The sequence below is a fragment of the Diabrotica virgifera genome, chromosome 3 (assembly GCF_917563875.1).
Source record: "Diabrotica virgifera virgifera chromosome 3, PGI_DIABVI_V3a".
Taxonomy (NCBI): Eukaryota; Metazoa; Arthropoda; class Insecta; order Coleoptera; family Chrysomelidae; genus Diabrotica; species Diabrotica virgifera.
Genome location: NC_065445.1, coordinates 4,744,720 through 4,761,879, shown reverse-complemented (window position 1 = coordinate 4,761,879; position 17,160 = coordinate 4,744,720). Strand labels below are relative to the sequence as shown.

At 33.6% G+C, this 17,160-nt stretch overlaps 3 protein-coding genes across 3 annotated transcripts in view; 2 read left to right on the top strand and 1 right to left on the bottom strand.

Annotated features, from left to right (window-relative positions):
* Nucleotides 1-1,182, top strand: part of LOC114326598 (SUN domain-containing ossification factor) — a 42,450-nt gene extending 41,268 nt beyond the window's left edge. Inside the window, exon 8 of the mRNA XM_028275012.2 lies at nt 374-1,182. Within this exon, the coding sequence (XP_028130813.2) occupies nt 374-1,111 (738 nt within the window). The 3' untranslated portion in view covers nt 1,112-1,182. The remainder of the gene's footprint in view (nt 1-373) is intronic.
* LOC114326594 (uncharacterized) overlaps nt 1-17,160 on the top strand; it is a 363,687-nt gene that overhangs the window by 169,001 nt on the left and 177,526 nt on the right. The window lies entirely within an intron of this gene.
* The window catches only part of LOC114326597 (facilitated trehalose transporter Tret1-like), a 41,043-nt gene continuing 30,690 nt past the window's right edge, over nt 6,808-17,160 (bottom strand). The window contains exons 3-6 of the mRNA XM_028275011.2: nt 14,950-15,128; nt 12,679-12,895; nt 10,766-10,966; nt 6,808-9,066 (exon numbers count right to left, since the gene is read on the bottom strand). Coding sequence (XP_028130812.2) covers nt 8,634-9,066; nt 10,766-10,966; nt 12,679-12,895; nt 14,950-15,128 — 1,030 coding nt within the window. The 3' untranslated portion in view covers nt 6,808-8,633. The remainder of the gene's footprint in view (nt 9,067-10,765; nt 10,967-12,678; nt 12,896-14,949; nt 15,129-17,160) is intronic.

Below are 17,160 nucleotides of genomic sequence, written 5' to 3'. Positions count from 1 at the left end.
CGAATGCCACCTCTCACATCCATCTAAAAACATATCCTTCCTGGTCTATATTGCTTTAAATTTTATAAATGTCCTTACACACAATTAAGGATTTACACACTACATAGTACTTACTGCGTTTCTTTAGGTTCTTAACCAGTCCTATTTGGACATATGGTGGGAAATATACTACGAGCATTGATTACAATTACGGAAACATCCTACAAGCAATTATTCCAATTATAAAAACGAAAACGGACACCACGTGTGAATTTTTGCTTTGTTTGGAAACCTTTTCAGAGTAGCCAACATTGATTTGACGTCACGACTATCACGGACCATTTGTATTATAATAATGTTGGAAGATTATAATATAAGATATGCTTTGTTTTAGGCACTAGAGCGCAACATGTCTCTGTCAAGCCAGTATTTAGAAGAATTAAGCAAGCGGTACAAGAAACAAGTAGAAGAGATGCGCGAGGAAACACAAAAAAGGGACGAACTAAACAAACAACTAGAAGAACGCCTGGACAAACTGACCTCTACCATCGAAAACATGGCAGCCGAACGTAGAACCTTTTTCTCCGTGGCTTACTGTCTTCTTTTTCTCGGTTTGTCTTGCCTCGGTATTTACTTTTTTTGTGGAAAACGTACGGAGGTTTCGCGAGACCGTGAAGAAATGCCTTCGGCTGGTCGTCGTAAGTCTGTGGATGACATGAAGAAGAAGGAAGAAAAGAAACGCCGGCCGAGCGATCAAGTACTTAAAATCGTCCGGTACTCCTCGTTGAACGAAGACCGGAAGCCGAAGAAAAAGAAGAAGAAAATTTACCACAGCAGGTCTATTTCTTTGGGCAGCATAAAGCTGGACAAGGAAAAATGGCCGGAAGAAGGTGAAGGTAGGTCGATGATTGAAGAAGTACCTGTCGTCTTGGACGAAAGTGATAATTCAATATTAGATGGGTGTAAGTTGTCAAAAGAAGTAGAAATAGAAGGACAGAGCAAATCTAGTCAAACTGAAATTGAATGTAGAAACGAAGAGAACAATTTATCTACCTACGCGAATCTTATTTCTAACGAACCGATAAAGAAGGAGAAGAAAGGTTTGAAAAGGCTGTTGAAGAAAGTTTTTTAAGTTATTTTGTGTGAATTATTTACTGTTTACCTATACCGTAATTTATTTGATTATACTATTATTTTTTTTAACTGGTGTTATTTCTTGCCCTTTCCCTATACACATTTCAGATAGTGCCTCTACACACACAGTATGTTTATATATAATCGTTCTCTTTCGTTCCTTTTTTCTCTGCCCATCATCGTTCTCTTCGGTTATCGTTCTCTTTCCAATTCTTTCTTGTGGTCCCACATACTAGTTTCGCTGTATTTGTCATATCATTTCTAAATTTCCCCCATTCTTCGTCTCCTATTGCTGTCATTTCCCTTTTTTGTGCATTTCCTTCTCTACCTGCTCCTTATATCTGATTTTCCTTGTTTCTTTCCATATCGCGCAACTGATCATCCAGGGAAAGATTAAAAGAAAACGGTCCCAGTAGGCGCCAGATTTCATGGCTTAAAAGTATCAGAGACTGTGTAGTCGCTAACCTCCACTTAAGCTGGGGCCACACTAACGTCTAATGGCGTTAATTAACGCGTTATTTGACATTAAAGAGTCATTATTTTGTTATTGAAATTACTAATGCCGTTAAACGTTAGGCGATAGATCGGGTGGCGGTTTTTTCGACACTTTAAAGGAGTTACTCCGTTACTTATCGCGTTGTTGTTGCTACACTTGCACTGTTTCAACAAGTTCTAGCTTGCAGAGCAGCAGAGTAATTTGTTTTGTGAAATAGGTACATACTATTCTACGAAAATGGAGTGGAGTAATGAGAAAATAATTGAATTTTTAACAGTGTTTGAAACAGAACCTAGTTTATGGGATCCCCGACAAAAATCACATAAAAATCGTGGTGTTCATGGTGACTTGTCGTCGAATTGTGCAATCATTATCTTTTCCAGCGACGGTAGAAGATTTGAAAAAGAAAAATATAATAATATAATTAAATTATTATATATAATAAAATATAAATAAAAAATATAATATTTAAATAAATGGGTCCTTAAAATGCCGACCAAAAGTCTTACCTTATACCTCAAAGCATCATATGACTACCACGAGCATGTGGGTGGTTGAGTTGATTTCTCTGTCTTCACAAAAAGAAAGGTTCACCTATCACCGTGGTATAGTCATATGATGCTTTGAGGTATATCTTGTTTAAATTTCACCCATCGTCAGGGTTTAATATATTACACGCCAATGCAAGACTTTTGGTCGGCATTTTAAGGGTTTTAACCCATGTATTTTTGGTGGTTTAGCATGTAGAGCTTGCTTAGAAGACTGATGATGCTCTCTTTAGAGCGAAAACGTTCTGTTTTTTAATGTAGCCCTTTATTGGGGTTTTCAAATAAATATGCCTTTTACACAGAAGATCTTTTTCTTCAATTTTTTATTCTAGAAATGTTTCAGAATACATAGTATTGAAATACTCTAGATTGTCCTAAATATTTCCAGAGGCTACGGAAATTCTTCAAATTGACTTGAACTCATTTAGAGACTGCTGAAATGTACCAGGGTAGTCATCGAATATTCCAGATTGCACTGGAGGCTTAAGAAAACCCTTAAAAGTTTTTAGTCCTCCGATTTTCTCGAGGGGTTTTGACAAACTACAGAAGGGGGAATATTCAGGCCTGAAACTTTTTGGACTGCACTGAAATCCTCCACAGGTTCTTTATATATTCCAGGTGTTCTTGATTATCTCTAGAGGTCTTAAAACATCCCACGAATAATCTGAAATTTTAAGAATTACCTTGCAACACTTTTAGAAGTCACAAAAATAATTTAGTGCCTCTAGACAAAATAGAAATATAAACATACACATGCATACATTGATAATCGTTTCTCTTCTAACGGTATAATACATTTCATTGTACCATTGGTTGTATAACTTCTGCAAACCATTATGAACATATATCTGCAAATGCTTCGTTTCCGAGATATGGGATGTTGAATTTTTTCTTACACATTGACGATTTATTTATTGCTCTAAAACAGGTCGAACTGTGCAAATAAAATTTGGTGGGTTTTAAGAGGTAGTTATAGCGTATTTTTTGAAGTACAATTATGTATGTTATATTCACCATTGGCATGCATACGGGTCATATAACCCGGTCATATACCCTGTATGCACGCCAATGGTAAATATGAAATTGTTAGTTGTATGTCAAAAAATGTAAAAGAACTACCTCTTAAAACCTACCAAATTTCATTTGCATACCTCAACCGGTTTTGGAGCAAAAAATAAATCGACAGTTTGTAAGAAAAAATTCAACATCCCGTATTTCGAAAACGAAGCATTTGCGGACGTATGTTTATAAAGCAAACTGTCATTATTTTTCCATGTAGAATTAACCCTTAAACTTTGTCGCACTTATTTAGAAACACCCTGTATTGATGAAGAACGTGGCTAATTGTTAAAGTACCTAACTTTTATTATCCAACATAAGAGAATGAGTCAAAAACATAATTTTAAGAAAGCCTACAATTGAGTATTAATTTCAATATTTTTTAAATGCTAGAATATTCCACAGGTTGTTCCGAACTTTGAGAAAAAACACAGTATTATTGTTACACCCGGTATATAATGACATTTACATGTTCAGCAACAATATTACTATATCGAGATTCTTAAATAATAAGGCTATAACATACTAAAAAAATCACTAAAATTGGACAACAGGTTTAGGAGATTCGAGACATCAAAAATTACCCATTTTTAAGGTGTCCCGATTTTTTGAAGTTATACTTCTTTACGGGCGTAATGACGGTGAAATTTTATATGGTAAAACCTAGCGACCGGGCGCATGCGCATTATAACTTTGTTCTGATTGGATGTTCAAATGACATGACAAAAATTATCCAATATGGCAGCTGTGGGACTGTGGTTTGGTTATAATGTATGCTTGTTGCGTTTTAAAATTTGTAGGAAGAGAAACAACAAACAAAAAGTTAGTTAATGGTTATACTGCCTTTTTAAATAGTTTTCATATTATATTTTTGGACTTATTTACATAGAAGAGATGATTGTTGCATGCCAATGTGAAAGCTCATCAAACTGTGACTAGTATGCCTGCCGCAGATCTCGCTTATTCAAAGCTAAATAATCTTTCACTGGTAAGTGTTTTATAAATAGTTGATCAAATTTTGTTATGATATTTGAACATAGCCACTTTGCACGACGCAAGTGATTGCGAAATTTATTAGTCGTTATACGGGCTCCGATACCTACCTTGAACCTACCAAAATACATAAGTAGTATGTAATACTTTTATTTACATAATTTGATTACCATCAAAATGTCTATCAGTATTCACATAATATATTGTTTTCTTACTCTATGTTTTGTTGTATTTTTTCAATTCTAAATCATTTCAATTCAAAATCAAAATAATTTGATTTACATAAGTTAAAAATGTCAAAAGGTTAATCTGTTTAGTTAGACGATCTTCGCACATAATGACAAGCTGTCTCTGTGGCGAAGTTTTAATGCGAGTGAATCCCAATACAACGCAAATACCAGCCGCGTGGTAAGTTGGTTCGAATCCCAATAGAAACTTTTATTTTTTTATTTTTTTTAATACATTTTATGATTGTAAGTATGTATATTTATTATATAATTTTATTTTCAGAAAATACGTATTTAGTTAAAAAATTTTCCGACAATTAATGTTCAGAAATCATTTGTGGCATTTTTAATGTGTTTGTGTGTGTTTTATTTTTTTATTATTTTAATTTTTGGCACTGTTTTAATAAAAATGTTTGAGAAGTAGTAAGTATAAATTAATTTAATATTTAAATAAAATATAAATAAAAAGTATATTAATTTCGTTTATAATCATATAATCATATAATAGTATAACTTCTTACGTGCGTACAAAGTACACACACATTCTTTTTTGGTCAGGAGTGTATAATGCAAATAAAATCATTTCAGGGATATAAAATAAACTAAACTCTTACTAAATGAATATCTATTTAATAAATATGTATATAATATCACAATAAATCTTGTATTTATTAACATTCCAGTTGCTGTATTTAAACAGCATTCAATATTTAGCATCATAGTGACCTACTGCTAGAATTTTTTGTTTTCACCCCTTTGATTTTATGGCCTAAATTCATCACAATTTCTTAAACTAGTATGTTTTTCCAGTCTGTTTGGATTTTTCAAGGTGTTCACTCTTTTCTTCATGACTGTACCTTTCTTTTTTCTTTACTTAAACATATTTCTGGTTTTACTTGGTGGCCTTTCAACTTTTTCTTGTTTTATCGCACTTACATGTTTCTCTTTCTATATCATTATGCCATTTTGGTATTTCTAATATTATCAGATGCAGAAGCTACTTTAGCTAGGGAGATTAGGGAAGCTAGGGAGACAAAACAAAGTGCTATAATTTATAGATGCATCTCCCTACCTAATAGAAGAAAAAAAAACGGTCTAGGGCGAATCAAGAGAAAACCAAATATATATGCATTGACAGACAATATAAACACGATATAGTAGGGTAAAATGTAACAATAGACCCATATAACTTTGAAAGAGTGAAGAGTTTGTAAATGTTTCAGAGCGACAATCACCTCAGACAACGAAATCACGGAAGTGATAAAAGAGATAATTCAGTTGACAAATAGATGTATGTATAGTATAGCCTCCATAACACTATTAAAGAGCCTAACATGATAATTAAAAATCACGATATACTAAACAGCGATTAGATTGGTGCTCATGTGAGACGTGTACGCTGACAAAAGAAATAGAAAGAAAACTCAGATATTTTGAAAGAAAAATCCTTAGACGGATTTGGATCCTATTACACCCGAATACTATCCAACACCTAATGAGTAAATATTTAGATGGGAAATAAGCCACAATTAAATTAAAAAAAATAATTTTATTAACACAACGTGGAATGAAGTAAACCCTTCTGTTGTATATAGGTATACGAATTTATTAAAATTCTTAAAATTTATCCACAAGGGAGTGGAAGTATAAAACGTTTTCGGTCAAACTGACCATCATCAGTGTAAACGTCCAGTGTACAAGTAATTGTAACTAGCCACTTCAATTGGTGTAAAAGCCTCTAAGTAACATTATTGCTACATTATATGCTATATGTATAGTAGTCGACATTTATTAACGTTTCGACGCCCAAATAGGGTGTTGTCAAAATACAAAATACTACTAGTATTTTGTATCTTGACAACGACATCCGAATTGGGCGTCGAAACATTAATACAATACTATTAGTATTTTGTATTTTGACAACGACACCCGATTTGGGCGTCGAAACATTAATAAAATTATTTTTGTTATACTTCTTTACCGGCGATAGAGGGTGATTTTTTTATATGTTAAAACCTATCGGCCCGGCGTATGCGCATTATAACTTTGTTCTGATTGGATGTTCAAATGACATGTCAAAAATTATCCGATATGGCAGCTGTGGTTTGGAGGTAAAGGTAAAGGTAAACAAATGTATAATATATTAGTTTTATTGTTGTGAGGACAGAAACAAAAAAGTTTATAATATTGTAGTGACTTTTAAATAGTTTTTAAAAGCAACAGGTACGTAATAATTGTTAATGTATCATGGGTATAAACCTACCTATTTGATCTGCCAAAATACATAGTATGTAATACTTTTATTTATATAATTTGATTACCATCAAAATTTCTATCAATATTCACCTAATATATTGTTTTTTTACTCTATGTTTTGTTGTATTTTTTCAATTCTAAATCATTTCAATTCAAAATTAAAATAATTTGATCAATTTTCAAAATATCAAAATATCACAAGTTTAATCCGTTTAGTTAGTCGATCTTCGTAAATAATGACACATAGTGTCCGTGGCTAAGCGGAGAAGGCGAATGAATTCCAATACCAACCGCTCTTATCAGCGCTGGTTCGAGTCCCAATAGAAACTTTCTTTTTTGTTTTTTTTTAATACATTTTATGATTGTAAGTATATTTATTATATAATTGTATTTTCAGAAAATACGTATTTAGTTAAAAAAATTTTCGACAATTAATGTTCAGACATCATTTGTGGCTTGTTTAATGTGTTTGTGTGTGTTTTATTCTTTTATTATTTTAATTTTTGGCACTGTTCTAATAAAAATGTTTGAGAAGTAGTAAGTATAAATTAGTTTAATATTTAAACAAAATATAAATAAAAAGTATATTAATTTCGTTTAAATCATATAATAGAAGTATAACTTCTTACGTGCGTACAAAGTACACACACATTCTTTTTTTTCAATTTAATTGTGGCTTATTTCCCATCTAAATGGTTCATTATAAAAATGCCACAAGGAAATAGCTTCAGAACAACATTTATTAAACAAATATTAAAAAATGTATTCTAAATTAATATCCAACGATTTTATCTATCAATGTCACAAAACCACTGCTTTCGTGCACTTCTTCTTCTTCTTCTTCTTCTTCTTCTTCTTCTTCTTCTTCTTCTTCTTCTTCTTCTTCTTCTTCTTCTTCTTCTTCATCTTCTTCCTTCTTGTATGTAGACTTTAAAACCTGTTTCTTCTTCAATATAAGCCTCCTAAATTGTTTAAATTATCGCATCATCTTTTTCTTGGTCTGCCAATACTTTTTCGTCCATTTGGTGACCTATCTCGTGCTATTCGTACTATCCTATCCTCTGCAATTGTACTAATGCGTTCGTTCCACTCCTTTTTCCGTTTTGTCACCCATCCATTTATATCTTCTACATTGCATCTCACAACGTTTATTATCTGGTTATATCCATGGACTCCCTAATAACCGTCTTATTAAGTTAACCTAGGAGGAAGCCCCGATAGGCAGAAGGCCCTTAGAACAAACATGAATGCGATGGACAGATAGCATATGGTCAGACTTAAGACCATTGAGGCTACCCACTGACTCAGCTATCATGGACGACCGATCGAGATGAAAGCGGGTTGAGAATACAGCTAACACTCCTCCCGGGATATAGTGCTGCAAGAGATAAAGGAGAAGCATGTTTTATTTTTCATAGTGCATCCTAAATAAGACTGCCGGCCGAATAATTGGAGTTAAAAATGAAGTTCTTCACTATCTTCACTAGAATCTTCACTAGGGTTTCATCATTTAGTCACTTTGTTTTCAGTGATGATGCTGACCACCACGCTAACTAATTATTTTATAGATAGAACAGAAAACTGTCAGTAGGTACGAAGTTAAACAGACAACAAAAATGATAGAAACAGCTACAAAAACAAAACGCAATTTAGAATTACGTGAATTAACACTGGTTTTTCATTATTGTACAAAATCTGGCACATACTAAATAGTATTAAGTAACAAAACAAATGCGATAAACTATTGTCTCCTTCATGCTACGGAAACACATAACAGAAATATCATTAATGATCAATAGAAGACATTTCCCATTTTTTTTACTTTTAGCACACGAGTAAATAAGTTGTATAGTTAATTATGAATGAAAAGACTTAATAGTTGAATGACTCGATTAACACTCATTATACAAATAAAATGAAAGTAACCAACGGACGAACTGGTTACCTATTCAATATATCTTGTATCTCCTGCAGACTTTTGCCTTTGGTTTCAACAACGCATAGCCAACAAAAGATCACCGATGCCAAGCAACAAACCGTCGAAAAACCAAACACGTTGCCCAACCCAAACGTTGCTACAGCCAATCCAAAGTATTTGGTAACTAAAAACGACACCAACCAACAAATTGTCGAAACAAATGCGCTGGCTAATGATCTATATTTCGTCGAAAACATTTCCGATAGTACTGTCCACGGAAGTGGACCGTATCCGAAGTTGAAAAATACTATGAAGGTAGTGAGGGTTAGGACAGGTACCCAGGAGAAGTCTTCTACATTGTAGCCAGCAGTTCTTATGTAAAGGTAGATGGCTAAAGGACCACTGGATGCTATCATTCCCAGAGCTGAGATTTGGAGACATAGCTTGCGACCGAACCTAAAACAGTAAAAAAGACATGATCGGTTTTTATCTTTTTTTTACAAGTTGACAGACATATCTGAAACTGCAAAGATCAGACTTTGGTTACGCGATGTTGTCAGACCAATCGCGTTTCAAAGGGTTTTCGTACTATTATTATTTGTTATCTGTTTTACAATATACAAATTGCCTTTGGCTTCCTTTTTGAGTAAATGTGAAAACATTCTGTATAATTCACGGGATTAAGCACTTACTCTAATATTTTTCACGGCACCTGTAATATTCATGTGTATTAAACAATTTAGATGGGAAATAAGCCACAATTAAATTGAAAAAATAATTTTATTAAAGTTTCGACGCCCAAATCGGGTGCCGTTGTCAAAATACAAAATACTACTAATTAAACAAAAATGTTGTTGCTAAAAAATTCTTCTAATAATTTATTTAATCTGACTCATTTATATTGGCAATTCAGATGTATATTATACATTTTAAAGTAGAAGACTTTAAAATGATATCGCCGATATTTATGAGTTGCGTTCCTGGGACGACTTTACTAAAAGATAGTTCATTCGATTACATGAAATCAATCCCAACTCAAGAATATCCGTCACAAAAAAATCATAGCATGTCATCTGTCTTTAAAAAGACAACCAAATGCAACGATGACAGTAAAATTCTCGCGTTAGAGATTCCATAGTAAATCACGAGGGAAAACCAGGAAAAAACCTCGTGATACTATCCCGACATCGTAAGTATTTGGTCTTACATTTAATTTACTTTCAAAAAACTAATACCAAATTCTGACTTTAATATGTTTAAATTATAAATAATAATAATAATACATAGATATACAATAAGTAATACTAAAATATAAAATATGTACTAACTCGATATGTTATGGACTTACTAATCGTGGTATTTTCTTTCTATTGATTTCCTCTTTCAGTATGGGAAACCATACTGAATGATAAATAAATAAATACACAAATAAAATTATTTTTTCAATTTAATTGTGGCTTACTTCCCATCTAAATAGTTAATAATAAAAATGCCACAAGGAAATAGCTTCAGAACAACATTTATTAAACAAATATTAAAAAATGTATTCTAAATTAATATCCAACGATTTTATCTATCAATGTCACAAAACCACTGCTTTCGTGCACTTCTTCTTCTTCTTCTTCTTCTTCTTCTTCTTCTTCTTCTTCTTCTTCTTCTTCTTCTTCTTCATCTTCTTCCTTCTTGTATGTAGACTTTAAAACCTGTTTCTTCTTCAATATAAGCCTCCTAAATTGTTTAAATTATCGCATCATCTTTTTCTTGGTCTGCCAATACTTTTTCGTCCATTTGGTGACCTATCTCGTGCTATTCGTACTATCCTATCCTCTGCAATTGTACTAATGCGTTCGTTCCACTCCTTTTTCCGTTTTGTCACCCATCCATTTATATCTTCTACATTGCATGCTGTTCGTATGATTTTGCTTCTCTCCCTATCCAACAGACTGCTCCCTGATATTGAAGATGTGTGATGTTGTGTGAAGATGTTGTATTTCGTGCACACTGCATTAAAATGGATGTTTACTCTTGGCACCAACGCGTTCAACTGAATACCCTCTCCTTGATTTGCTACATGAATGACCTTCACGGTTCCAGATATTTCTGTACAATTGTAGATTTTAAGATTTAGAAGACGTGAAAAATATTTATATGTTACCTGTCTACTACAAATGGTACTATAAAGCTGCTGACGAACTGTACGCCTACTAGAATAATGGTACAAATATGTGGAGGAATGGTACTGCCAGCTGCCTCAAAAATAGTCTGACTATAGAACATTATGGCGTTTATTCCTGACAATTGCTGAAATACAAGAAGACCCACAGAGGCAATAATACCTTTCAAAAGTGCTTTTGAACTAAAACAAAAATAAAGTTGATACATGTGAATTTTGTTTTCATATATAACAATAAGCAACAATAACATACAGCAACAAATATTCTGTATCTATAGAGTAGGGAAGGTGAGTCAAGTACCACAGCACTTAAACTACAATTGACCCATTGAGCATCCTCCCAAGGAGCTGTCTTTCTTAGCTGTCCATCCTACCATTTTCAGGTAGGTGGACAATTCACCAGGGGACATCTTCTTTTTGTGGACAGGTGTAGGCCAGGGCTCGCCGAATACATTCAAATAGGACATGCTCAACAGTTTCATCTCGTTCACATTTCCAGCATATAGGAGTGTTTACTAGCCTCAGTGTGTGGATGTCTTTGCTTAGTTGACAATGACCAGCTAAAAACAAACTGTCAAGCGTAGGTTTTTCCTGGTCATTTGCAAGTAGGGGAGAGTTGGACAAAACTGGGTAGGTTGATAAAACCGGGTACCCCTTAATTCTTCTAACTGTCTGCTGCTATCTATTAGACAATGTTAAAATTAGTGTCCCTTTACCACCAACAGTCGTGTGTATTCATTTCGACCTCATTTGAGTAATCTGTGCCGGAGCAGTAAGACCTCACCTGTTTTTTGATGCAGGAAACTCGATTTTTAAGGTAAGTTTATAGCTGCTTTCTCCTCTAATGAATAACTAATGGCCATTTCAAAATTTAATACATGTAACCTTACCTTTAATTTTGCCAAAAATTGTGAATATTATTTAATAACTCAAAAATTTAAATAACATTTAATGTCTTGTTTACGAGTTTGACAAAACCGGGTCGTCCGAAAATCGACAAAACCGGGTACCCGATTTTATCAGACCTATTGTTACTTCCAGTTTCTGCAGTTTCTGCAGTGGTTTTTTTGTGTTTAGTTAACTACAACATGTGGCTTCTTCTGTTGAAGAAGCTAGTAAGAAAGCTAGTAGGAAGAATTTAAAAAAATCTCCAGTCGTAAAAAAATTAAAACTAAATGAACTGGACAAAAAAAAAAAAGAAAAAACGTGGTAAAAAGGTCTGCACCAGAAACAAAATTTTGGAGAGTTTGGAGGAAGAATATAATAATGACGATGCGTGTCTATATTACTATTAACTATTTTCAAATTATAATGTGAAGGAAGGCTGGATAAAATGTGTGTCTTGCACCAAATGGGCTTATGACGCTTGTTGTGCCTATGATGATGTAGATGAAGTTTTTATTTGTGACTTATGTTCATAGCTTTTCGTTTTTTGTTCACATACTTTTAATAAATATTTTATTTTATGCCCATTAGTCTTTTTACATGGTAATTAAGTTACTACCCGGTTTTATCATACCGGTTGGACAAAACCGGGTATTTTGCAATATTTTCATAAAAATAAAAAAAATTAAAAATTTAAGAATATTTTTAAAAATTGACATTGGGATATCAAATTTAAGTCATTTGAGGATATTTCAATCTGCAGCAAACATTTGCTACTCTCACATAGCAAAAGATATAGACGGTTTTTGGAGTGGCACCAGGTTTTGTCCAACTCTCCCCTACTTCACTGATGCTGATTTTTCAAGGTTTTTCAGTGTTACCTTGGCAAATCTACATCCTTGCCCTTGAGCAATGCGAAGCTTGAGATAATGACTCATGACACTCCATTGCTAATCCTGATATGACACAGCAACATATATTAAAATAATACAGAAAACAAATTTCCTTACCTTAACATTTCCATGATATCCACTTTATCATCCTCCTTATTTTCGTACTCTGCTTGCATTTCCATAATGTCCTTTTTGATTACTTCTGTAGTTCTTCCTAAATTTTGCAATGCTACTTCTGCCTTATCACATTTCTTTTTCTTGACTAGATAGATGGGACTTTCTTCGGCCAGAAGACTGAAAACAATTAGGAAGACCAAAGGAGGGATTGCTAAAACTATAAGTATACCGTAATTTAGATATGCTATTAATGAGAGCGAGTGACAATATAAGAATGCTTTAATAAATAATATAGCAGAACCTAAACGAATTAAATCAACAAAGATCAGTTAGAGTTAGAGTATATTACTGCTTCTGTTTGGTGTAAAAGTCCTAAATATTTACGTGAAGTATTAAACGAATATAATGCCTCGTAAAAAAGACGATGCCAAACATGAATAGACTTATAATAAGAGGTGACACAAAATACTTGGAAGTAGAGATAACACCATGAAGTCATAAGTCATAATATACCAACATACATCACTCTATTCATGGCTGGGGGGCGGGGGCACTACTGAAAAATAGGGATATTGAATCGTTCTTTGCGGTAGAATTACGAGCTATTTATGAGCTTTCGAAGTGATATAGTTGCGATTTTTTAGCTCGTCCCCTTCACCCCCAAATAACCCTTTAATTGATTCAACTTAAGAGAAAAGTGCTGAAAAAATTAAAATATATCGTATCGCGGATATAATTCGTATAACGTATACACGCTAAGAATAAACTTTTACATCAGGCGCATTTAGATTATTTAGCTACAACCCCTTCGCAAGAAAACCACCCCATCTTCCCGGCTTAGGAGAGAATGCTACTTAAAATGAATTAAATAAATTATTTGGTGACTACATATCGTTTAATAATTTATAAGCTCACAAAATACGCGCATTTAGATAATTAAATTGCAATTTATTTTGTATAGTGCAGTCACTGAAGGTAAAGATCAAACTATTACCTTCATTTTAGTGAACCTCCATCGATTTTCACGAAAATTGGTGAGTCGTTAAAAGATACCTCAAGAAACAAAAATGACATGGTGCGACTTTGAGCTCCTACCCCGAGGGTGGATAGCACCCCATCTCGGGGTGAAAATTATTTTAATAAAAATAACTTTAGAAATCGATAGTGGGACAAATTCTAAGCAAAATTGGTTATATAGTGATTCAGATAAATTAATACTTTTTGAGTTATTAAAGATCAAAAAGATATTAAGTTAAACCAATTAAAGGGTTGTTTGGGAGGTGAAAGGGATGAGCTCAAAAATCGAAACTATATCACTTCGAAAGCTCATAAATGGCTCATAATTCTGCAGCAAAGATTGATTCAATATCCTTATTTTTACGTAGTGGGGGGGATGACTCAGCCCCCACTAAATTATTAAATTCCTGCCCAGTGTAACCAGCTCAACATTTTTCTGTTGAGTTTAACATTGAGTTATGTTATGTTTAACATATTTGCGGAATATGAAAGCTCATAAATCAGCGCTATTTGTTTTTTAATTATTGCAAGGGGGGCAGCTCAACACGGGTCATGTTTGGAATCTTTTTGTTATATTTTTTTAAAACACCTTGGCTGCGTTTAGACATATTTATAAACTTAAGTTGAGTGCGTTACGAGGCATATATGTCCCGTATACCCCATTTGCCACTGTGCGTTAAGACAAAGTTGACGCAACCAACCGTTGACCTAATACGAGGTCTATTTGTCTCGTAACGCAGCAGGTTGTCATTCCATCTTTTGCGAGGTCGGCCTAGGTTTCTTCTATCGATTGGTGATTTATCTCTTGCTATTTTGACCACACGTGTCTCCCGCAGTCTGCTTATATGGCTATTCCATTATTTTTGTTGTATTTAGTGTCCATTCGTTTATACACTGTACGTTACATTTCCTTCTAATGACTTCACTCCTCTTTCGATTTCTCAGCGTATTTCCTGTAATTCTTCTCAGTACTCTCATCTCTCTCATCTCTGCCGTTTTCAGTATTCTTCACAAAATAGGTGATAGAAGGAAAGCACTGCAACTATAGAGGTTTTAAGTGCAACAAACTCTGTTTCTAGACTTTGCAGCAAGATTATAAATCAAAGAATAGAAAACCAAAGATCCAAGTGCGTAACTGTGCATTCGTACACAAATCCAAAGGAAAATTTACTTTAGAAAATTCCTTTCTTTGAACTGTTCAAGGTCTTTATTTATTATATAAAAAAGCAGATTTTTTAAGATTGTTTTACTTACCGGTGTTAAAAAACTGTATTGACTTGAATGGTCCTAGTGACACTGAAAAGAGCAGACCAATTGCGCAAACAGCTCCCGTTAGACAGCTGATCAATCCCCTGTTTCTGCTTTCAGCTATCTCTCCAATGTACATGGGAACCAGTGTAAATACTCCTCCAACACCAATTCCCGACAAAAATCTAAAAATATACCATCATAGCTCAAAAAAAGTTATAGTTATTAGAGAGAATGAATATAAAAGTGTTTAATCTTGCGATCTACATTGTTTTGGAACTTACAAACATATACACCAGGGCCGAAGCATTTAGTTTAAGTAATTTGCTTATTATAATAATTGTATTACAGATTGGAAGTACATTGCAAAGTTCATAATATATACTCACCGGCACAAAATTCCGCCACCCAAATTTTTTGATTAAGTTTGACAATTTATAATTTTATTATTTGTGCTTGGATTTTCAAGATTCTTGCACCAGTTTGTAGGTACACAGGTACATGTGTTGATATCGTTTGGTATTATTCCGTTAACTAAAAAATTTTGCTTCTATGGCATTATACAGGGGTGAATGGAAGCGTTGTATTTTCACCTTTTTTATAGCCTTTTTTCTATTCGAAATGTCGAATAAAGGCCTCTCCCGTTTCTCGCCATTCATCTCTGTTGTGTGTGAGGCGTTTCCACATTGGTCCTGCGACTCTTCTGATGTCATCGCTCCAGCGCATTTGAGGTCTTCCTCTTGGTCTCTTCGCTTCGTACGGTCGCCAGTTTCCACTTCTTTGCTCCATGCAAAGTATTTTCACCTAACTTTAAAAAATTCTGTGGAAAAATGAAAGGGCTGATTTTGTTTCATGTCATATTATCCTGGAGGCATCACTAAAATTTTGTTTTTTGAATTACCCTAACATCTCTTTTCTTGTAAGAGCTGTACCATTTTTTGTAAATAAAAACACTGATTGACTCATAAAATAGAGGTTGGATTGATAAGATTATAATGGCCCGCATGCAGCCCAGATCTCAATCCTATTGAGTATTTATGGGATGAATTAAAAAAAGCTATTCGCCGTCATCCTCGGCCTCCAGAAACTTTGGTACAGTTATGGCTCTGGCAGGGATATATACAAGAATCTACAGGTCGAGCAAGTCTCGTAAATTTCACGATTGCGAGCCACGCTTCACGCAACCGTGTTTGCGTACTTGTGTTTCGAGTTGCGTGGTCGTGCGGAGTTATATTTACCAAATTTAAATATAATCGTTTCTTTCATAATAATATGTAGAGGTGCGGCTAAAGATACAGTGCGGCTCCCTAATTTGCGCATGCGTCAAAATATTTACAACGTTGTCATGTTGTTTACACATTGATATCGCCGGGAAATTCAAAATGCTAGCTCGTGGCAAGGAAGCTTTTATTTTGACAAATGACATAATAATATTTTTGTAATGTAAATGTAAATATAAAAATAACCTATAAAAATAAAATTCTATTTTGTTTTACCAAGGTTTTACCCATAGAGAAATAACAATGTAGGGTATACTATTCTCAATATGGCTACTTGGTGTAAAAGATAAATCTTAAACTATCTGTTCTTCATGAGTTTTAGATAATTTTAGTTGTATTTCTTTGTAATTTTGTGTTGTACAAAGATTAATTTAACATTTTCTCTGGAAGTATTAATTTAGAAAGATAATATGCTTCATTGGTGTTGTGTTTTGAAGTGTGAAATGCAAAGTAATTGTTATAAAGTCAAGATAAAGTTCACTTTTAAACTGAACTAAATAAGGTATCTGAGAGACAACAATGGTTAAATGCAATACAATGTACAGGTTTTACTAGCGAAATGAAAATTTTCCTGTCCTGTCTGCTGTAATCATTTTATATCTGGTAAGTTACAATTACAACAGTAACGATTTTTGAAGATGTTAACATTTTAATCTTATAGGAAAATAGGAAAACCAGCCGACTTAATCGATAATAACAATCTCCAGATTGGGTTCCTTCAATAAATATGGGCTATAAACACAATGAAATAAGTTCCCCAAAATCTAAAATGGAGTGGTATCAAAGGAGAGTTAAAGGAAAAAATATTCATATTGAAATTATTTATAAGGCACTGGACTGTCTTAAATTCTACAATAATACTAGGTGGGTAAATGATTTTAGACATTTTTCATTAAGATTAGATTAATATTAAGTAGATTTTCATTCAGTAGATTTA